General features: G+C 43.8%; 1 protein-coding gene across 1 annotated transcript; it reads right to left on the minus strand.

Annotated features, from left to right (window-relative positions):
- Positions 1–2,645: 2,645 nt before the first annotated feature.
- Positions 2,646–11,106, minus strand: LOC127979570 (uncharacterized). The gene is made up of 11 exons (XM_052585106.1): positions 10,869–11,106; positions 8,849–9,548; positions 8,640–8,711; positions 8,461–8,523; positions 7,751–7,813; positions 7,556–7,660; positions 6,265–7,144; positions 6,102–6,152; positions 4,413–5,572; positions 4,247–4,327; positions 2,646–4,129 (listed from the first exon to the last, which is right to left on the minus strand). Exons 2-11 carry the CDS (start codon positions 9,540–9,542, stop codon positions 3,072–3,074), a joined length of 4,227 nt encoding a protein of 1,408 aa, XP_052441066.1. The 5' UTR covers positions 9,543–9,548; positions 10,869–11,106; the 3' UTR covers positions 2,646–3,071.
- Positions 11,107–23,008: the final 11,902 nt, after the last annotated feature.

The following is a 23,008-nucleotide window of genomic DNA, read 5'->3' on the forward strand; positions in this document are numbered from 1 at the left end:
CGAAGTACAAGCAATTATGGCTCATGCACCTGTGAAAAACTCCTGAAGGCAATAAAAAGGCTGCAGGCAAGAAAGGTCAGGCTTAAAGAAACCAATGAGAGTAAACTGACCTGTTTGTTGTCTCTAAAAAACACCAGAAGAAAAATGTCCAGGGGGTCAATGCTGACCTGCATGAAAGTGGAATAAACTGCAAGGTAAGTAATGTAAGATCCCCAAGACAGCGCTACAAGGTCACAGTTGGACAGTGGCTTGTTGGAAGAGCAGGGTAATGACTCCCAGCAAGAACTGACAAATCTGGTGCAGTCCAGGAGGCTGAGGTGCCCTGTGGTTCTTAAGGGAGCTGGTGGCCACAGAAGTTAACGCCTCTCACTTTTGATATTGACCTCCCCCACTCCCCTTTGCTCAGAGACACTTTTGCTCATATCAGTTCATCAAATACCCATGGAACTTGATCAGTTTGTCTGTCAGTTGTTCAGCTTTAGCATTGGTCGATATTACCCAGTTGAAGAGATGCATTTTCCACATAAATTCGTAGAATTCTTGCAGAAATAGAGCATTGGTGGTTCAGTGGTAGAATTCTCGCCTGCCACGCGGGAGACCGGGGTCCGATTCCCGGCCAATGCAGCAGAGGTCGTGTTTTTAAGGCCATGTTAGTCGTTCTTCATAAGCGGCAGCTGTCCCCAGAGCCATGAGCACAGCGCAGCTTCACTCACTGGTGGCTGAATGTCAGAGATGTTGTTTCCCGCGCAGGAGACCCAGGTTCGATTTCCAGCAGAAGCAAAGCAGTGTATCTTGCTACTTTAGAAGTGGGCAACTTATCAGTGTTTTACAGGGAACTAGTGGAAGCACTCTAGACAATGCTTTTCCATGCTTGTTCAACGAAGTACAAGCAATTATGGCTCATGCACCTGTGAAAAACTCCTGAAGGCAATAAAAAGGCTGCAGTCAAGAAAGGTCAGGCTTAAAGAAACCAATGAGAGTAAACTGACCTGTTTGTTGTCTCTAAAAAACACCAGAAGAAAAATGTCCAGGGGGTCAATGCTGATCTGCATGAAAGTGGAATAAACTGCAAGGTAAGTAATGTAAGATCCCCAAGACAGCGCTACAAGGTCACAGTTGGACAGTGGCTTGTTGGAAGAGCAGGGTAATGACTCCCAGCAAGAACTGACAAATCTGGTGCAGTCCAGGAGGCTGAGGTGCCCTGTGGTTCTTAAGGGAGCTGGTGGCCACAGAAGTTAACGCCTCTCACTTTTGATATTGACCTCCCCCACTCCCCTTTGCTCAGAGACACTTTTGCTCATATCAGTTCATCAAATACCCATGGAACTTGATCAGTTTGTCTGTCAGTTGTTCAGCTTTAGCATTGGTCGATATTACCCAGTTGAAGAGATGCATTTTCCACATAAATTCGTAGAATTCATGCAGAAATAGAGCATTGGTGGTTCAGTGGTAGAATTCTCGCCTGCCACGCGGGGGCCAGCCGCGAATAGTTGTCATGCGCTGACAGCCAATCAGACTGCAGCAGCTGGCCAAAGAGCGGAAATTACGTCACAGCCAATCAGATTTTTTCATGCATTTATTTGGACCGGGGTTCGAATCCCACTCACACAGGTCTAAACCATTATTTCACTCAGCTTTGTACTTTTTAATCAAACAAAATTATAATATTAAACAATACATTACAGCTGCAAAGTATTTTAAATCTATGTATTTTTTTTTTTTTTTTGGTTTACAAAGCAAAGGATTATGAATAAATGACTAGTATTAAAATAATAATAGTACACATAACATGTTTATATGGAAACATGAATAAATATAATAATTGTTATATTACACATGAATGGTTTCTATTAAATGGCTTTTGAAATGTAAAGAAGAATAATTTTAATTTAGTAAAAACTGAGTAATATTCAAGTACTGTATGACAAGTGATTTATGGAATAATTCGTTACATTTTAGATAATCTTTTGTGTTTCCAACACCACAGAATCTGAAATATTCAAACATATTACTCAAATGAAGTAGAACACTGCATCCTTGAAACAATTTGTAATTTTAAATTGCATTTTCTATAAATGCTTTAAGCACTTTCTAAGTTAAGTAAAAAAGAAAGAAAAACAGAATTCTGACAATATAGAGACATTATAATCTCACACTAAAAAATAAACTGTATATACATGAGTTAAATATTACCAAGTGGCCGATCTCTGGCTTTCCATCTTGTCAAATGTAGACTTTTTAAACTCTTTTGAGGTCATCTCTTTCTGCATGCCTTGAGGTTGGTTAAATGGAAAAGCCACTAAAGATTAAGGGCCAAAGTATAGTATGTAAAAATAGTAAATAGTAGTCAAGATCTGAAGTGGAGCAAAACATTTTGACAGTAGTACTATGAATTAAGTTGAAAAAATCTTGAAAAGAAGGTTTTAGGACAACTTTGATGAAAGGTTTTGATTCAAATGTTGACTACTGTACTATGTTACTCTGCATAAATCATGTATAAATCAAGAGTTATACTTGCATTCAAAGTTGATGAAGACGAATGAAAAACAACCTGTTTATAATTAATCAATTAGTGTTTATAATTAAAAATAAGTTTTTCAAGATGAAATCACCTGAAACAAGTTCTTTACTTAAATTCTGTGTTTTATTAAATCAACTCAAACATGTGAAAAAAGTATCTATACATATATACATAAACAAGTATAAGGAAAAGCAAAGCAATGGGATGGGGCTGGGTAGAAGTAGAACAATAGTGACTTAACACAAGTATGAAAATAAATGTATAATGGGTAATAACTATCAGTTCCGATATACATATCCTTTGCAAGAAAAAAAAGAACAAGATCAATTAGACACATGAACACAAGGAAATAATAAAATAAATTAGATTAAACATCACAATTTACAAACAGCTGAAATCTACCAGAATATGCTCCATTTAGAGCACATGTGCTCTAAATGTTAAGGGAAGGATATGAATAACATAAAAACAATGACTGATTAAAAATGTGTATGTAATTGAAAGCAATGGAGCAACATAAAAAAACAACAGATGATTAAAATATGAATTTCTATTTATTTCTCTCTGCTGCCCACCTCTCCTTTTCCATTCCATAAAATGATGAAGCTTGAAATTCCTTCCATGTCATTTCCTGTGTCATGCCTCTGTCTTTGTATAAGGCGAGGACTTTAGCTGGACAGTAAATGTATTTTCCTGCCACTCCTGGAAACCCTGTGTGAATGTGCTTGCTGTTTGGGCCCTGCCTTAGCTCTGTGCGACAGAAACGGCACATTCTTCCCTGAGGTTGAGGATCCGAGAGTTTCCTCTTCTTTTCAGCTTTTTCCTCTACTCTTTGCTTTGTAAGATGCAGTTCACGCTGAAAGAAGTCAGTCTGGGCAAACTCTTCAAAGGCCATTCTTGGATTTGTCAGTCCCTCTGCAGCATAGGCTTTAAACACCTTTGTGGAGCAATAGTGATACCTAACAGGCCCTTGCTGATAAAAGTGATGAACTGATGATCCATCACTTTGGTAGCGGGATTTTGGCTGCCCACATGCGAGACATTTTTTCGTCTGTCTGGGTTTTTGTTGCTGCTGCTGCTGCTGCTGCTCCTGTTGATGTAGCAGTATTTCCTGTACTATTTTCTGTACATTCTCTTTTGATACTTGCTTTTCAGATGCTGGCTGAGAGACCGGAACTGCTGGATTCACAATGGCTGGTGGCAGTTCTACAACTGGAACATGGACAGTCTCGCTTTCCTCAGTTAAACTTTGCCACAGTTTTTGTGTCTCCAAAAGTTTTTCTTGACTTGTGTTCATTGATGAACTTGTGTTCAGCTGTTTAGCCAGGTTTTTCATGTACTGTGCTATGTGGTACTTGGTTGTGGGGTGAAGCAGACTGTTTGGATCTGTGGCAGACCGATGGACCATAGCAGCATAGTCTTGATCCACAAGCTTTAACATGTCTTTCTGTCCATGGTACTTGTCTAGGAGGCTGTCAATAGCCTCCTTCATTGGTGATGTCCAGCGTTTATGGTCCAAGACGAACACTCGTCCACCAGTCTTGATTGGTCCAGTGCGGGCACTCCTTGGTGAGGATTGCAAAGGTATGGGTGGAGTATTTAAGGTTTCTAGAACAGAGGAAAAAGTTGTTATTTTACTCATTTACTAAGATGATGTTGAGGAGAACAAAGTGTCATTTACACTGATATTTAAAATTGTACTCTTAAAAAGTGGTATTAATTTACCCCTTTTAACTGGAGGTCCCATGCTTCCTTGTGACAACATCTGTACCATATGGATTGCAGCAGGTTCAGCATGTGAGATTTCTGGAACACAAAGCAATAATAGTTCCTCAGTTGTTCATGTTATTACATTAAAAAGTGTATGTCTAAAAAAAGATTGTTAACTTACCCATCACTGCAGGAGGTTCACCAGCAGAGAGCAAATGACTGATGGATGATGCTGGTCCAGGGGATGCTGTGTCAGAGAGCTGTGTCCGGCTGGAGGAAGGTGCTGTGTCTGGAGGTTGAGCTTGGACTTGGGTAGGAGTGGGTGTCTGCACAGGAGGAAGAGGCAAAAGAGCAGCTGGTTCACCTCTCTTTTGGGTTCGGTGTTTGTCCCAATCCAGAGGGACTGGACGGCAGCCTGGCTCTGTGTACTCTAGGCCAAACCTCTCTCCAGTGTCTCTGTCAGAGAGATGAAGTGTAGGATACTTCTCCTCCCCAGTCACTTTCTTGGAGGTAGAATTTAACTCAACCATTAGAGCTGGATCAAACACAGCAGGAAGGATGACACCTGGCTGCTTAAGATCAAGCATACGTTGGTGGTTCCACCGTGCCACCCCTGTCATGCCCTGGGCCTGGAACAATTCAGTGGAGACATGAGTCCCTGTGATCCATTGGGCCTGGTGAAAGTGGTACCCTTCTTGCTGTGATGTACCTCTGACAGGAATCCAGATGGGGACTTTGGCGCCTTCACCGGGTACATGATTAAGTTGAAGTGTTCCACCATACCGGTACATTATGCCCTCTGAGAGTTCAGGGTCACTGAGGCAACCACGGAGAATGTGCACTCTCTGTATGCGCCACGTCTTCAGCATGGATGATTTGAAGAGTGGAACATTGTTGGGGTCCATGGCCAGGTGAAAATGCTTTAGGACTTTCTCCACTCTGTCTAGCAGCTCTGTGGGTTGTGGTACTTTGGTCCTGCAGTGCTCCCGTATGTGCTGTTTGGTGGGATTGGCTGGATGGATACCGCAGAAACGATAGGCATCCTGGAGCCTCCCTAGGTCCTCCTGATCCACCACAGAGAAGGCTGCAGAGAGGAGCTGGCAGAAAGTGCTAAACAGAGGGTGATGCTCAGAGGTGCTCTCCCGTGAAAAACGCCTCAGGCAGTGGAACAAGTCCAGCTTCACCACAATGTTATTATTGAAATATGACCGTGAGGCACAGGTGTTCTCCAGCGGTCCAGAGGTGGCCCCAGCAACAATGGAAGGGGTAGTCTTCCAGGCATCCCAGTTTAGATGTTCAGCAGGGATGCAGTCTGGGATCTTAAATGGAGCACAGCAATCCCTAAATGCAAGGCACAAAGATGAAGAACAATGAAATTTATTTGAATGTTTTTGTTTATTTTTAAAAGAAACTGATTTTTCATAAAGCAAAGAATGCAAAAAGCTACCATTGGTGTAAAGTTTATGCATAATATATAAAAAGCTTTTATTCAATCATGGCTTAAGTATTTATCTAAAAACAAAAAACTACACACTAACGTGTTATGGCCAGTGAGCCTTCATCAGGGTGGGAACAACAAAAACACTCAAGAGTCCTTTCATACAATTATCAATTATTGATGTGACAGTCACCTGATTATGTAATATGGACTGATGACAAGAGAGCAAATTTAAATAATTAATATACAGGTGATGTCACATCAAAATATATTGCATTGTTTAATTACAATTTGATGACATGTTTTCTATAATAATTATTTACATTTTCTCTCTTGTGATTATTAATTGTTTTTTTATACCAATTTTTTTTTTTATTAGACATGACATTGGTGTTCTGCATGGCAGTGATGAAAGAAGATGGCTGTCCGCACCTGTCCATCCAGTGGAAGCCTGCCTTTTCCACTCCAGCATCGTTGTACAGACTGAACCATCACCCAGGAAACAATCAGCCAGTTCTCATTCATTATTGCATAACTTGACATGACCCCAGATGCCAGCGTTACTTTTCTTGCAACTTTCCTGGTGTGGTCAGACCTGAAGACCCTCCCAAATGTGCCCTGGAGGAGTTTGGACATGGCTGGCTCTTGACGTTTGTACTCATCTAGAAGGCAGTCAGTCAGGTAGAAGCTGGACACGGAGACTCCATACCAGCCATCTTGATCATCATATGACCCGAATGCACGTGGAGTGCTTTCCTTCCTCAAGAACTGCCCAATGGTCCTCTGTCCATATGTGCCAGCCTCAGCATCCCTGATGCTTTCTATGGCATGCAGGTATGCCAGATGTGCTCGCTCGTACTTGAGGTGCAGTAGCTCATTCACCTGGTTTGCCATATCGGTTGGTGACTTGCCAGTGCGCCTCAGCTCATCCATCACAGATTTGCAGATGGCCTTCTTGTACGTCAGGAATGCAGGCAGAATGTTGGTAAACCGCTTGGGCAGCTTCTCAAGCCATCGTGGATTGTCAGCAAACCAGTACTTCTGACAGGCCTTGCAACAGAGTCGTGAGGACAAGATGTAATACTGACCACTGGTGCCAACAATCACCCGAGGCCTACCCACTCCTGCAGAGACCACCTGTGGATGAGGACATCCATGCAGACATGGCAGGATGTAAGTGTTTCTCAACCTGACCATAATGTGAGCCTCCGGCTTCCAGATGAAAAATGGGTGTAGCTGGAAGAAGTTAGGGGATGGGAGTTCAGACGCCATATCAACAAGCTCAGGTTGTGGAGGAAGACGCCATAGTGAAATTGAGTTCCCTGGGTTACGCACTGGACGAGACCCAGGCCACAGCCCGAGATCCTGAAGCTCCATCCTCATCCACAGCTTCTGGTGTTGAGAACAGCTCCAGCTGCTCATGTCATGGTCATGCACAGGCAGGAGAACAGTAACAGGTGGCTGAGCTGAAGGAACTAGGATTTAAAAAGAAAAATGTATAGGCAAAAATAATGTAATGCCCAGATTATTCTTATAGATTGCATAGTTAATATGGAAATAATGTAAATAAATTACATGATTAAAGCAGAGTTAAGACAACATCATAGTTATAGTTCACAAAATAGAGGGGTTGTCTACATGCTGTTCATTCTTACCATTTTCACTACGGTCCTCAAATGCAAGCACTTTGCTTGCAGAGGTGACAGCAGCACTTTTGCAGAGTTCTGAAACAAAGTGCAGCCTATGTTTTGCATTTGTACAAACTACTAGCATCATGATATGATGGCAAATCTAGGATGTTTGTGAAAATGATCCTGACCTAAATCTGCTACGCACTGAGCAGATGTGCAACTGAGCATCAGCCCTACCCTAAAATGGAAACATACCTGGCGTTGACTTATGCCTTACACCCGTTTTCTCCTTTACTAGGAACGTCAGTTCTGCTGGAAGGGGCACAGGTGTCTTCCTCTTTATGCTTGGAGAGGTTGGAGCTACAAGAACACAAATAGACCAATTATTATATTTATGTAACAACACAAAAAAACAGAATTTGGTAACATGACCTTGATTGGTGTTTTTACCATCAACTGGTGATGCCTGCAATTCAGCACTTGTATAAGGAGTTGGGTTGGACAGTGATGGAACTATAAGAGACAAAATCATCAGTCACTTCAAAATTCGCAATATATGTTAGTAGTATAGTAGTAGTACAGTAGGAATTCAAACAGCCATATGTCTCTTTCTCCTGCTTATCATAATTTCACAAATGTTTATGGTACAATTATATACTGTGTAACAAACTTATGTACCTGTAATATAAATGTATGCCATTATTGACATTGCCATATTATTTTTCTCTACCTATCCCTCAATATATGTTATGTATATGAATTAATCTAATGTTAAGAGGGATTCACTCTGTAATGTGCCTTGACACCATCTTAATTGTTAATAAATTATTTAAAATGTAATTGAATTCATGCAGATATACCATTCTAAACACTACTCACTAGTCTAAGCAGGAGGAGCAATATGACAATGAACAAGCATGCATTCAAGTGTTAGTACCTTAAAACAACATGAATGCAGAAGAAAAATGCACACTTACCATCATCGTGGTTGGAATTCATAGTCCTTAGGACAGTTAGTATAATGCCAGCATACAACCATATTGTTGGAGGAACATGGCCGGAGCATGGCCAGAACGCAAACAACATAACAGTTTAAGTCGAGTTTCAGTTTTGGAGGGCAATTCATCTTACTCCAGTCCTGAAACCTCTTATTTAAAAACCTGTCTTTGCTCCTGGTGACACTCTGGGTATGGCAGCTGCTGCTACTGCTGCTGGCACAGCAACTGGTTACACACAAACACAGAGATATGAATTGAGAGACAGGTAAATAAAAACAAAAGTTAGACCATAGGTCATCATCAATACTGACATTTGGTTTGTGTAATAACAGTATACTTACAGCTCTGCACTTGTAGCTTAGAGGGTGAGATGCTCAACATCGCTCTCTCCAGCTCTTCATCATCATCCATCACTGTTGCACAGACAATCGTTTATTTGCCCAATTTTTTATGAATTAAAAGCATGAAAGACTATTACTGGTCATACATAAATGTAAATTTTTATGTAAAAAACAAAAAAAAGATTATAAATCTTAATAGAATAACCAACCAATAGGTTTTGCTGGGGCCCTTGGGGTATGTTTAGCAGGTATGGAAGCAGTGGCAGATTGCTGCTTCTTCCGCAGGTATTGCTGCAGCTTGTACATGCGTGTCACTTGGACACAGCTCTTCTTCATGATGAAGTCTGCGTAGCCATCAGCTCTGCTATCCCAAATCTCCTTCCAGGTGCTCTTGGCCCGGGAACCAAAGCCAACCAGCTGGTTATCTTCTGATGAGGCTGCCACAACACCCACTCCACTGGCCTCATAGGTGAGAAGAGACTGGATCTCTTCAAAACTTAGGGCATAATTAACAAATGACAGTAGACTGTCCTTGCCATGCCCCTCAGCCACAGGGATGCCGGATGCCTCCTCCTTCTGAAGGTTCTTGATGAGATACATAGTGTACCCTACATCATTCTCTAAAAGCCATCTAAAAGACTTCCCTTTATACTTTCCAAATTGCAGTATGTATTCTCCCAGGACCTCCTTCCTGTCAGAGGCATCCCCTCCTCTCTGAATGACCAAAGACCGAGCATTCTGCCGCACAAGGTCCTCTCTCATGGGCGCAGACTTGTCCTGCAGAGTGGGGTCATCCTTAATACGTCTGGCTTCTTTAGATGGCTCCTGGAGGAGAAACCCGAGTGGTCCCTTGCGGAACACAACACAGATTCTCCCTGGGAAGAACAGCACTTTCTTCTGCATCTTGATCTACCATGAAATAAAAAAGTAGAATTTTAGGCTTCATTTAATAAGATACTTATACTTTTCAGTACCTAAAAATATCACTACTGGTTTCATTACATTTAATTGTCTGAACAAATCTGAGGTGAAGAGTGAGTGGGGCAGGAACAGTGTTCTATAGATCTCTGAAGACCAGTGTTGGGCAGTAACTAAGTTACTGTTACATTACTTTTTTCCAGTAACTAGTAGTGTAACTACTTACTAATAATGTTTTGTAATAGTTACCATCCATAAAACAGCTTAGTTACTTTTGATGCCTCAATGCCGTTGATTTAAAATCCAACAATCAAATAATTCCTATCTTTATTTTCATAATTTTCATGACTCACACATGCATGTAATGTCCCCAGTGCAGCAGGTGAGCTTGGAGTATGGAAAAGTTTACATTTAGCAGATATATATATATATATTGCATTAAAATTATTTTGTAAGGAAAAAATATGTGGCTTTATTTTACTCTGGCATTACATCCCACCAACATCCCTCTGATCAGCATGTGGAGCGTTATATTACTATAATTAAAAATCTTTTGGAAAAATAAACAGTTTCTTATAAACTTATGTGATTTGATAAAACACATAAACTATAATCGTATATGTATAGGTAACAGAAAAAATACAATTAGCTTCCAGATGTACATGACAATTAATGAGATTAATACAACACTTCTATTTGAATGTCACTATCAATCACTATTGTGTGTTTTTAATAACTTCTGACTGTGATCCAGTGTGGATTTTGGTCAAATGATAAGGCAGAAAAATGTTGTTAGCAACATTCTAGAAGAATTTTATGGGGGAAAAAGTAATGTAACTAATTACTGTTACCAGAAAGTAATAAATAACAATATTACTAGTGAAATGTATGCTGCACATTGCTTTACATGGAAACCATTCACATGAATGTAAAAAAAACAAAGATAAAAAATAAAAATAAAATCATGCTCATTCATTATTTAGCTTGTTTTTTTACCACAAACTCGACGACCGATGCTGCTAAGTAATGTATCAGCATAACATTGTAATAAACTGACTGACAATATTTTTAAACCCAGTAACACAAAATCTACACACATGAATATATAAAATGATCATGTTCTTTCATAACTTCGCTTGCAAATCATCCTTTGATGATTTAACGTTAATAGTAAATAAAATCTGACGGGGTAAAGTTTGCTTATAATCAATAACTAACGTTACATCGCTCAACAAGTAATGGGGTTTAATTATAAAGCATTAATCACAAGCTTTAAAGTATTATACACACATGAAACATGAAGTAACTTACCTTTGATAGATGTGCTGATTAAAACGAGCGAGGCAGATCTTTGTATTTCACTCTCCGAGGCGGAATGAAAATGGCGATTTCAAACTCCGCGCTTGTGCACAAACACAGAAGAGCGCCACGAGAGCGCCAGCGGCCGAAAGTATATTACATCCGTAGTGGTTTAGCACTACCATTGAGAATGAATGGGAAACGGTTTAGGGCCGTTTAGCTAAACAATTCAAGGCCGCGGCGCGGGAGACCCGGGTCCGATTCCCGGCCAATGCAGCAGAGGTCGTGTTTTTAAGGCCATGTTAGTCGTTCTTCATAAGCGGCATCTGTCCCCAGAGCCACGAGTACAGCGCAGCTTCACTCACTGGTGGCTGAATGTCAGAGTTGTTGTTTCCCGCGCAGGAGACCCAGGTTCGATTCCCAGCAGAAGCAAAGCAGTGTATCTTGCTATTTTAGAAGTGGGCAACTTATCAGTGTTTTACAGGGAACTAGTGGAAGCACTCTAGATAATGCTTTTCCATGCTTGTTCAACGAAGTACAAGCAATTATGGCTCATGCACCTGTGAAAAACTCCTGAAGGCAATAAAAAGGCTGCAGGCAAGAAAGGTCATGCTTAAAGAAACCAATGAGAGTAAACTGACCTGTTTGTTGTCTCTAAAAAACACCAGAAGAAAAATGTCCAGGGTCAATGCTGACCTGCATGAAAGTGGAATAAACTGCAAGGTAAGTAATGTAAGATCCCCAAGACAACGGAACAAGGTCACAGTTGGACAGTGGCTTGTTGGAAGAGCAGGGTAATGACTCCCAGCAAGAACTGACAAATCTGGTGCAGTCCAGGAGGCTGAGGTGCCCTGTGGTTCTTAAGGGAGCTGGTGGCCACAGAAGTTAACGCCTCTCACTTTTGATATTGACCTCCCCCACTCCCCTTTGCTCAGAGACACTTTTGCTCATATCAGTTCATCAAATACCCATGGAACTTGATCAGTTTGTCTGTCAGTTGTTCAGCTTTAGCATTGGTCGATATTACCCAGTTGAAGAGATGCATTTTCCACATAAATTCGTAGAATTCTTGCAGAAATAGAGCATTGGTGGTTCAGTGGTAGAATTCTCGCCTGCCACGCGGGAGACCCGGGTCCGATTCCCGGCCAATGCAGCAGAGGTCGTGTTTTTAAGGCCATGTTAGTCGTTCCTCATAAGCGGCAGCTGTCCCCAGAGCCACGAGCACAGCGCAGCTTCACTCACTGGTGGCTGAATGTCAGAGTTGTTGTTTCCCGCGCAGGAGACCCAGGTTCGATTCCCAGCAGATGCAAAGCAGTGTATCTTGCTACTTTAGAAGTGGGCAACTTATCAGTGTTTTACAGGGAACTAGTGGAAGCACTCTAGACAATGCTTTTTCATGCTTGTTCAACGAAGTACAAGCAATTATGGCTCATGCACCTGTGAAAAACTCCTGAAGGCAATAAAAAGGCTGCAGGCAAGAAAGGTCATGCTTAAAGAAACCAATGAGAGTAAACTGACCTGTTTGTTGTCTCTAAAAAACACCAGAAGAAAAATGTCCAGGGTCAATGCTGACCTGCATGAAAGTGGAATAAACTGCAAGGTAAGTAATGTAAGATCCCCAAGACAGCGCTACAAGGTCACAGTTGGACAGTGGCTTGTTGGAAGAGCAGGGTAATGACTCCCAGCAAGGACTGACAAATCTGGTGCAGTCCAGGAGGCTGAGGTGCCCTGTGGTTCTTAAGGGAGCTGGTGGCCACAGAAGTTAACGCCTCTCACTTTTGATATTGACCTCCCCCACTCCCCTTTGCTCAGAGACACTTTTGCTCATATCAGTTCATCAAATACCCATGGAACTTGATCAGTTTGTCTGTCAGTTGTTCAGCTTTAGCATTGGTCGATATTACCCAGTTGAAGAGATGCATTTTCCACATAAATTCGTAGAATTCTTGCAGAAATAGTTCATTGGTGGTTCAGTGGTAGAATTCTCGCCTGCCACGCGGGAGACCCGGGTCCGATTCCCGGCCAATGCAGCAGAGGTCGTGTTTTTAAGGCCATGTTAGTCGTTCTTCATAAGCGGCAGCTGTCCCCAGAGCCATGAGCACAGCGCAGCTTCACTCACTGGTGGCTGAATGTCAGAGATGTTGTTTCCCGCGCAGGAGACCTAGGTTCGATTCCCAGCAGAAGCAAAGCAGTGTATCTTGCTACTTTAGAAGTGGGCAACTTATCAGTGTTTTACAGGGAACTAGTGGAAGCACTCTAGACAATGCTTTTCCATGCTTGTTCAACGAAGTACAAGCAATTATGGCTCATGCACCTGTGAAAAACTCCTGAAGGCAATAAAAAGGCTGCAGGCAAGAAAGGTCAGGCTTAAAGAAACCAATGAGAGTAAACTGACCTGTTTGTTGTCTCTAAAAAACACCAGAAGAAAAATGTCCAGGGGGTCAATGCTGATCTGCATGAAAGTGGAATAAACTGCAAGGTAAGTAATGTAAGATCCCCAAGACAGCGCTACAAGGTCACAGTTGGACAGTGTCTTGTTGGAAGAGCAGGGTAATGACTCCCAGCAAGAACTGACAAATCTGGTGCAGTCCAGGAGGCTGAGGTGCCCTGTGGTTCTTAAGGGAGCTGGTGGCCACAGAAGTTAACGCCTCTCACTTTTGATATTGACCTCCCCCATTTCCCTTTGCTCAGAGACACTTTTGCTCATATCAGTTCATCAAATACCCATGGAACTTGATCAGTTTGTCTGTCAGTTGTTCAGCTTTAGCATTGGTCGATATTACCCAGTTGAAGAGATGCATTTTCCACATAAATTCGTAGAATTCATGCAGAAATAGAGCATTGGTGGTTCAGTGGTAGAATTCTCGCCTGCCACGCGGGAGACCCGGGTCCGATTCCCGGCCAATGCAGCAGAGGTCGTGTTTTTAAGGCCATGTTAGTCGTTCTTCATAAGCGGCATCTGTCCCCAGAGCCACGAGTACAGCGCAGCTTCACTCACTGGTGGCTGAATGTCAGAGTTGTTGTTTCCCGCGCAGGAGACCCAGGTTCGATTCCCAGCAGAAGCAAAGCAGTGTATCTTGCTACTTTAGAAGTGGGCAACTTATCAGTGTTTTACAGGGAACTAGTGGAAGCACTCTAGACAATGCTTTTCCATGCTTGTTCAACGAAGTACAAGCAATTATGGCTCATGCACCTGTGAAAAACTCCTGAAGGCAATAAAAAGGCTGCAGGCAAGAAAGGTCATGCTTAAAGAAACCAATGAGAGTAAACTGACCTGTTTGTTGTCTCTAAAAAACACCAGAAGAAAAATGTCCAGGGTCAATGCTGACCTGCATGAAAGTGGAATAAACTGCAAGGTAAGTAATGTAAGATCCCCAAGACAGCGCTACAAGGTCACAGTTGGACAGTGGCTTGTTGGAAGAGCAGGGTAATGACTCCCAGCAAGAACTGACAAATCTGGTGCAGTCCAGGAGGCTGAGGTGCCCTGTGGTTCTTAAGGGAGCTGGTGGCCACAGAAGTTAACGCCTCTCACTTTTGATATTGACCTCCCCCACTCCCCTTTGCTCAGAGACACTTTTGCTCATATCAGTTCATCAAATACCCATGGAACTTGATCAGTTTGTCTGTCAGTTGTTCAGCTTTAGCATTGGTCGATATTACCCAGTTGAAGAGATGAATTTTCCACATAAATTCGTAGAATTCTTGCAGAAATAGAGCATTGGTGGTTCAGTGGTAGAATTCTCGCCTGCCACGCGGGAGACCCGGGTCCGATTCCCGGCCAATGCAGCAGAGGTCGTGTTTTTAAGGCCATGTTAGTCGTTCTTCATAAGCGGCATCTGTCCCCAGAGCCACGAGTACAGCGCAGCTTCACTCACTGGTGGCTGAATGTCATAGTTGTTGTTTCCCGCGCAGGAGACCCAGGTTCGATTCCCAGCAGAGGCAAAGCAGTGTATCTTGCTACTTTAGAAGTGGGCAACTTATCAGTGTTTTACAGGGAACTAGTGGAAGCACTCTAGACAATGCTTTTCCATGCTTGTTCAACGAAGTACAAGCAATTATGGCTCATGCACCTGTGAAAAACTCCTGAAGGCAATAAAAAGGCTGCAGGCAAGAAAGGTCATGCTTAAAGAAACCAATGAGAGTAAACTGACCTGTTTGTTGTCTCTAAAAAACACCAGAAGAAAAATGTCCAGGGTCAATGCTGACCTGCATGAAAGTGGAATAAACTGCAAGGTAAGTAATGTAAGATCCCCAAGACAGCGGTACAAGGTCACAGTTGGACAGTGGCTTGTTGGAAGAGCAGGGTAATGACTCCCAGCAAGAACTGACAAATCTGGTGCAGTCCAGGAGGCTGAGGTGCCCTGTGGTTCTTAAGGGAGCTGGTGGCCACAGAAGTTAACGCCTCTCACTTTTGATATTGACCTCCCCCACTCCCCTTTGCTCAGAGACACTTTTGCTCATATCAGTTCATCAAATACCCATGGAACTTGATCAGTTTGTCTGTCAGTTGTTCAGCTTTAGCATTGGTCGATATTACCCAGTTGAAGAGATGCATTTTCCACATAAATTCGTAAAATTCTTGCAGAAATAGAGCATTGGTGGTTCAGTGGTAGAATTCTCGCCTGCCCGCGGGAGACCCGGGTCCGATTCCCGGCCAATGCAGCAGAGGTCGTGTTTTTAAGGCCATGTTAGTCGTTCCTCATAAGCGGCAGCTGTCCCCAGAGCCACGAGCACAGCGCAGCTTCTCTCACTGGTGGCTGAATGTCAGAGTTGTTGTTTCCCGCGCAGGAGACCCAGGTTCGATTCCCAGCAGAAGCAAAGCAGTGTATCTTGCTACTTTAGAAGTGGGCAACTTATCAGTGTTTTACAGGGAACTAGTGGAAGCACTCTAGACAATGCTTTTCCATGCTTGTTCAACGAAGTACAAGCAATTATGGCTCATGCACCTGTGAAAAACTCCTGAAGGCAATAAAAAGGCTGCAGGCAAGAAAGGTCATGCTTAAAGAAACCAATGAGAGTAAACTGACCTGTTTGTTGTCTCTAAAAAACACCAGAAGAAAAATGTCCAGGGTCAATGCTGATCTGCATGAAAGTGGAATAAACTGCAAGGTAAGTAATGTAAGATCCCCAAGACAGCGCTACAAGGTCACAGTTGGACAGTGGCTTGTTGGAAGAATAGGGTAATGACTCCCAGCAAGAACTGACAAATCTGGTGCAGTCCAGGAGGCTGAGGTGCCCTGTGGTTCTTAAGGGAGCTGGTGGCCACAGAAGTTAACGCCTCTCACTTTTGATATTGACCTCCCCCACTCCCCTTTGCTCAGAGACACTTTTGCTCATATCAGTTCATCAAATACCCATGGAACTTGATCAGTTTGTCTGTCAGTTGTTCAGCTTTAGCATTGGTCGATATTACCCAGTTGAAGAGATGCATTTTCCACATAAATTCGTAGAATTCTTGCAGAAATAGAGCATTGGTGGTTCAGTGGTAGAATTCTCGCCTGCCACGCGGGAGACCCGGGTCCGATTCCCGGCCAATGCAGCAGAGGTCGTGTTTTTAAGGCCATGTTAGTCGTTCCTCATAAGCGGCAGCTGTCCCCAGAGCCACGAGCACAGCGCACCTTCTCTCACTGGTGGCTGAATGTCAGAGTTGTTGTTTCCCGCGCAGGAGACCCAGGTTCGATTCCCAGCAGAAGCAAAGCAGTGTATCTTGCTACTTTAGAAGTGGGCAACTTATCAGTGTTTTACAGGGAACTAGTGGAAGCACTCTAGACAATGCTTTTCCATGCTTGTTCAACGAAGTACAAGCAATTATGGCTCATGCACCTGTGAAAAACTCCTGAAGGCAATAAAAAGGCTGCAGGCAAGAAAGGTCATGCTTAAAGAAACCAATGAGAGTAAACTGACCTGTTTGTTGTCTCTAAAAAACACCAGAAGAAAAATGTCCAGGGTCAATGCTGATCTGCATGAAAGTGGAATAAACTGCAAGGTAAGTAATGTAAGATCCCCAAGACAGCGCTACAAGGTCACAGTTGGACAGTGTCTTGTTGGAAGAGCAGGGTAATGACTCCCAGCAAGAACTGACAAATCTGGTGCAGTCCAGGAGGCTGAGGTGCCCTGTGGTTCTTAAGGGAGCTGGTGGCCACAGAAGTTAACGCCTCTCACTTTTGATATTGACCTCCCCCACTCCCCTTTGCTCAGAGACACTTTTGCTCATATCAGTTCATCAAATACCCATGGAACTTGATCAGTTTGTCTGTCAGTTGTTCAGCTTTAGCATTGGTCGATATTACCCAGTTGAAGAGATGCATTTTCCACATAAATTCGTAGAATTCATGCAGAAATAGAGCATTGGTGGTTCAGTGGTAGAATTCTCGCCTGCCACGCGGGAGACCCGGGTCCGATTCCCGGCCAATGCAGCAGAGGTCGTGTTTTTAAGGCCATGTTAGTCGTTCTTCATAAGCGGCATCTGTCCCCAGAGCCACGAGTACAGCGCAGCTTCACTCACTGGTGGCTGAATGTCAGAGTTGTTGTTTCCCGCGCAGGAGACCCAGGTTCGATTCCCAGCAGAAGCAAAGCAGTGTATCTTGCTACTTTAGAAGTGGGCAACTTATCAGTGTTTTACAGGGAACTAGTGGAAGCACTCTAGACAATGCTTTTCCATGCTTGTTCAACAAAGTACAAGCAATTATGGCTCATGCACCTGTGAAAAACTCCTGAAGGCAATAAAAAGGCTGCAGGCAAGAAAGGTCATGCTTAAAGAAACCAATGAGAGTAAACTGACCTGTTTGTTGTCTCTAAAAAACACCAGAAGAAAAATGTCCAGGGTCTATGCTGACCTGCATGAAAGTGGAATAAACTGCAAGGTAAGTAATGTAAGATCCCCAAGACAGCGGTACAAGGTCACATTTGGACAGTGGCTTGTTGGAAGAGCAGGGTAATGACTCCCAGCAAGAACTGACAAATCTGGTGCAGTCCAGGAGGCTGAGGTGCCCTGTGGTTCTTAAGGGAGCTGGTGGCCACAGAAGTTAACGCCTCTCACTTTTGATATTGACCTCCCCCACTCCCCTTTGCTCAGAGACACTTTTGCTCATATCAGTTCATCAAATACCCATGGAACTTGATCAGTTTGTCTGTCAGTTGTTCAGCTTTAGCATTGGTCGATATTACCCAGTTGAAGAGATGCATTTTCCACATAAATTCGTAGAATTCAGGCAGAAATAGAGCATTGGTGGTTCAGTGGTAGAATTCTCGCCTGCCACGCGGGAGACCCGGGTCCGATTCCCGGCCAATGCAGCAGAGGTCGTGTTTTTAAGGCCATGTTAGTCGTTCTTCATAAGCGGCAGCTGTCCCCAGAGCCACGAGTACAGCGCAGCTTCACTCACTGGTGGCTGAATGTCAGAGTTGTTGTTTCCCGCGCAGGAGACCCAGGTTCGATTCCCAGCAGAAGCAAAGCAGTGTATCTTGCTACTTTAGAAGTGGGCAACTTATCAGTGTTTTACAGGGAACTAGTGGAAGCACTCTAGACAATGCTTTTCCATGCTTGTTCAACAAAGTACAAGCAATTATGGCTCATGCACCTGTGAAAAACTCCTGAAGGCAATAAAAAGGCTGCAGGCAAGAAAGGTCATGCTTAAAGAAACCAATGAGAGTAAACTGACCTGTTTGTTGTCTCTAAAAAACACCAGAAGAAAAATGTCCAGGGTCTATGCTGACCTGCATGAAAGTGGAATAAACTGCAAGGTAAGTAATGTAAGATCCCCAAGACAGCGGTACAAGGTCACAGTTGGACAGTGGCTTGTTGGAAGAGCAGGGTAATGACTCCCAGCAAGAACTGACAAATCTGGTGCAGTCCAGGAGGCTGAGGTGCCCTGTGGTTCTTAAGGGAGCTGGTGGCCACAGAAGTTAACGCCTCTCACTTTTGATATTGACCTCCCCCACTCCCCTTTGCTCAGAGACACTTTTGCTCATATCAGTTCATCAAATACCCATGGAACTTGATCAGTTTGTCTGTCAGTTGTTCAGCTTTAGCATTGGTCGATATTACCCAGTTGAAGAGATGCATTTTCCACATAAATTCGTAGAATTCAGGCAGAAATAGAGCATTGGTGGTTCAGTGGTAGAATTCTCGCCTGCCACGCGGGAGACCCGGGTCCGATTCCCGGCCAATGCAGCAGAGGTCGTGTTTTTAAGGCCATGTTAGTCGTTCTTCATAAGCGGCAGCTGTCCCCAGAGCCACGAGTACAGCGCAGCTTCACTCACTGGTGGCTGAATGTCAGAGTTGTTGTTTCCCGCGCAGGAGACCCAGGTTCGATTCCCAGCAGAAGCAAAGCAGTGTATCTTGCTACTTTAGAAGTGGGCAACTTATCAGTGTTTTACAGGGAACTAGTGGAAGCACTCTAGACAATGCTTTTCCATGCTTGTTCAACGAAGTACAAGCAATTATGGCTCATGCACCTGTGAAAAACTCCTGAAGGCAATAAAAAGGCTGCAGGCAAGAAAGGTCATGCTTAAAGAAACCAGTGAGAGTAAACTGACCTGTTTGTTGTCTCTAAAAATCACCAGAATAAAAATGTCCAGGGTCAATGCTGATCTGCATGAAAGTGGAATAAACTGCAAGGTAAGTAATGTAAGATCCCCAAGACAGCGCTACAAGGTCACAGTTGGACAGTGGCTTGTTGGAAGAGCAGGGTAATGACTCCCAGCAAGAACTGACAAATCTGGTGCAGTCCAGGAGGCTGAGGTGCCCTGTGGATCTTAAGGGAGCTGGTGGCCACAGAAGTTAACGCCTCTCACTTTTGATATTGACCTCCCCCACTCCCCTTTGCTCAGAGACACTTTTGCTCATATCAGTTCATCAAATACCCATGGAACTTGATCAGTTTGTCTGTCAGTTGTTCAGCTTTAGCATTGGTCGATATTACCCAGTTGAAGAGATGCATTTTCCACATGAATTCGTAGAATTCTTGCAGAAATAGAGCATTGTTGGTTCAGTGGTAGAATTCTCGCCTGCCACGCGGGAGACCCGGGTCCGATTCCCGGCCAATGCAGCAGAGGTCGTGTTTTTAAGGCCATGTTAGTCGTTCTTCATAAGCGGCATCTGTCCCCAGAGCCACGAGTACAGCGCAGCTTCACTCACTGGTGGCTGAATGTCAGAGTTGTTGTTTCCCGCGCAGGAGACCCAGGTTCGATTCCCAGCAGAAGCAAAGCAGTGTATCTTGCTACTTTAGAAGTGGGCAACTTATCAGTGTTTTACAGGGAACTAGTGGAAGCACTCTAGACAATGCTTTTCCATGCTTGTTCAACAAAGTACAAGCAATTATGGCTCATGCACCTGTGAAAAACTCCTGAAGGCAATAAAAAGGCTGCAGGCAAGAAAGGTCATGCTTAAAGAAACCAATGAGAGTAAACTGACCTGTTTGTTGTCTCTAAAAAACACCAGAAGAAAAATGTCCAGGGTCTATGCTGACCTGCATGAAAGTGGAATAAACTGCAAGGTAAGTAATGTAAGATCCCCAAGACAGCGGTACAAGGTCACAGTTGGACAGTGGCTTGTTGGAAGAGCAGGGTAATGACTCCCAGCAAGAAATCTGGTGCAGTCCAGGAGGCTGAGGTGCCCTGTGGTTCTTAAGGGAGCTGGTGGCCACAGAAGTTAACGCCTCTCACTTTTGATATTGACCTCCCCCACTCCCCTTTGCTCAGAGACACTTTTGCTCATATCAGTTCATCAAATACCCATGGAACTTGATCAGTTTGTCTGTCAGTTGTTCAGCTTTAGCATTGGTCGATATTACCCAGTTGAAGAGATGCATTTTCCACATAAATTCGTAGAATTCATGCAGAAATAGAGCATTGGTGGTTCAGTGGTAGAATTCTCGCCTGCCACGCGGGAGACCCGGGTCCGATTCCCGGCCAATGCAGCAGAGGTCGTGTTTTTAAGGCCATGTTAGTCGTTCTTCATAAGCGGCATCTGTCCCCAGAGCCACGAGTACAGCGCAGCTTCACTCACTGGTGGCTGAATGTCAGAGTTGTTGTTTCCCGCGCAGGAGACCCAGGTTCGATTCCCAGCAGAAGCAAAGCAGTGTATCTTGCTACTTTAGAAGTGGGCAACTTATCAGTGTTTTACAGGGAACTAGTGGAAGCACTCTAGACAATGCTTTTCCATGCTTGTTCAACAAAGTACAAGCAATTATGGCTCATGCACCTGTGAAAAACTCCTGAAGGCAATAAAAAGGCTGCAGGCAAGAAAGGTCATGCTTAAAGAAACCAATGAGAGTAAACTGACCTGTTTGTTGTCTCTAAAAAACACCAGAAGAAAAATGTCCAGGGTCTATGCTGACCTGCATGAAAGTGGAATAAACTGCAAGGTAAGTAATGTAAGATCCCCAAGACAGCGGTACAAGGTCACAGTTGGACAGTGGCTTGTTGGAAGAGCAGGGTAATGACTCCCAGCAAGAACTGACAAATCTGGTGCAGTCCAGGAGGCTGAGGTGCCCTGTGGTTCTTAAGGGAGCTGGTGGCCACAGAAGTTAACGCCTCTCACTTTTGATATTGACCTCCCCCACTCCCCTTTGCTCAGAGACACTTTTGCTCATATCAGTTCATCAAATACCCATGGAACTTGATCAGTTTGTCTGTCAGTTGTTCAGCTTTAGCATTGGTCGATATTACCCAGTTGAAGAGATGCATTTTCCACATAAATTCGTAGAATTCAGGCAGAAATAGAGCATTGGTGGTTCAGTGGTAGAATTCTCGCCTGCCACGCGGGAGACCCGGGTCCGATTCCCGGCCAATGCAGCAGAGGTTGTGTTTTTAAGGCCATGTTAGTCGTTCTTCATAAGCGGCAGCTGTCCCCAGAGCCACGAGTACAGCGCAGCTTCACTCACTGGTGGCTGAATGTCAGAGTTGTTGTTTCCCGCGCAGGAGACCCAGGTTCGATTCCCAGCAGAAGCAAAGCAGTGTATCTTGCTACTTTAGAAGTGGGCAACTTATCAGTGTTTTACAGGGAACTAGTGGAAGCACTCTAGACAATGCTTTTCCATGCTTGTTCAACGAAGTACAAGCAATTATGGCTCATGCACCTGTGAAAAACTCCTGAAGGCAATAAAAAGGCTGCAGGCAAGAAAGGTCATGCTTAAAGAAACCAGTGAGAGTAAACTGACCTGTTTGTTGTCTCTAAAAATCACCAGAATAAAAATGTCCAGGGTCAATGCTGATCTGCATGAAAGTGGAATAAACTGCAAGGTAAGTAATGTAAGATCCCCAAGACAGCGCTACAAGGTCACAGTTGGACAGTGGCTTGTTGGAAGAGCAGGGTAATGACTCCCAGCAAGAACTGACAAATCTGGTGCAGTCCAGGAGGCTGAGGTGCCCTGTGGTTCTTAAGGGAGCTGGTGGCCACAGAAGTTAACGCCTCTCACTTTTGATATTGACCTCCCCCACTCCCCTTTGCTCAGAGACACTTTTGCTCATATCAGTTCATCAAATACCCATGGAACTTGATCAGTTTGTCTGTCAGTTGTTCAGCTTTAGCATTGGTCGATATTACCCAGTTGAAGAGATGCATTTTCCACATGAATTCGTAGAATTCTTGCCGAAATAGAGCATTGTTGGTTCAGTGGTAGAATTCTCGCCTGCCACGCGGGAGACCCGGGTCCGATTCCCGGCCATTGCAGCAGAGGTCGTGTTTTTAAGGCCATGTTAGTCGTTCTTCATAAGCGGCAGCTGTCCCCAGAGCCATGAGCACAGCGCAGCTTCACTCACTGGTGGTTGAATGTCAGAGTTGTTGTTTCCCGCGCAGGAGACCCAGGTTCGATTCCCAGCAAAAGCTAAGCAGTGTATCTTGCTACTTTAGAAGTGGGCAACTTATCAGTGTTTTACAGGGAACTAGTGGAAGCACTCTAGACAATGCTTTTCCATGCTTGTTCAACGAAGTACAAGCAATTATGGCTCATGCACCTGTGAAAAACTCCTGAAGGCAATAAAAAGGCTGCAGGCAAGAAAGGTCAGGCTTAAAGAAACCAATGAGAGTAAACTGACCTGTTTGTTGTCTCTAAAAAACACCAGAAGAAAAATGTCCAGGGTCAATGCTGACCTGCATGAAAGTGGAATAAACTGCAAGGTAAGTAATGTAAGATCCCCAAGACAGCGCTACA

Source organism: Carassius gibelio, chromosome B19, assembly GCF_023724105.1.
Source record: "Carassius gibelio isolate Cgi1373 ecotype wild population from Czech Republic chromosome B19, carGib1.2-hapl.c, whole genome shotgun sequence".
In the NCBI taxonomy this organism is placed as follows: Eukaryota; Metazoa; Chordata; class Actinopteri; order Cypriniformes; family Cyprinidae; genus Carassius; species Carassius gibelio.

Coding starts and splice junctions, on each gene's coding strand:
- LOC127979570 (XM_052585106.1), bottom strand. CDS start 9,542: ATGCAGAAGAAAGTGCTGTTCTTCCCAGGGAGAATCTGTGTTGTGTTC. Junction 8,712..8,848: donor GGCCCCAGCAAAACCTATTG/GTTGGTTATTCT, acceptor TCTGTGCAACAG/TGATGGATGATGATGAAGAG. Junction 7,145..7,555: donor AAGGCATAAGTCAACGCCAG/GTATGTTTCCAT, acceptor TTTAAATCCTAG/TTCCTTCAGCTCAGCCACCT.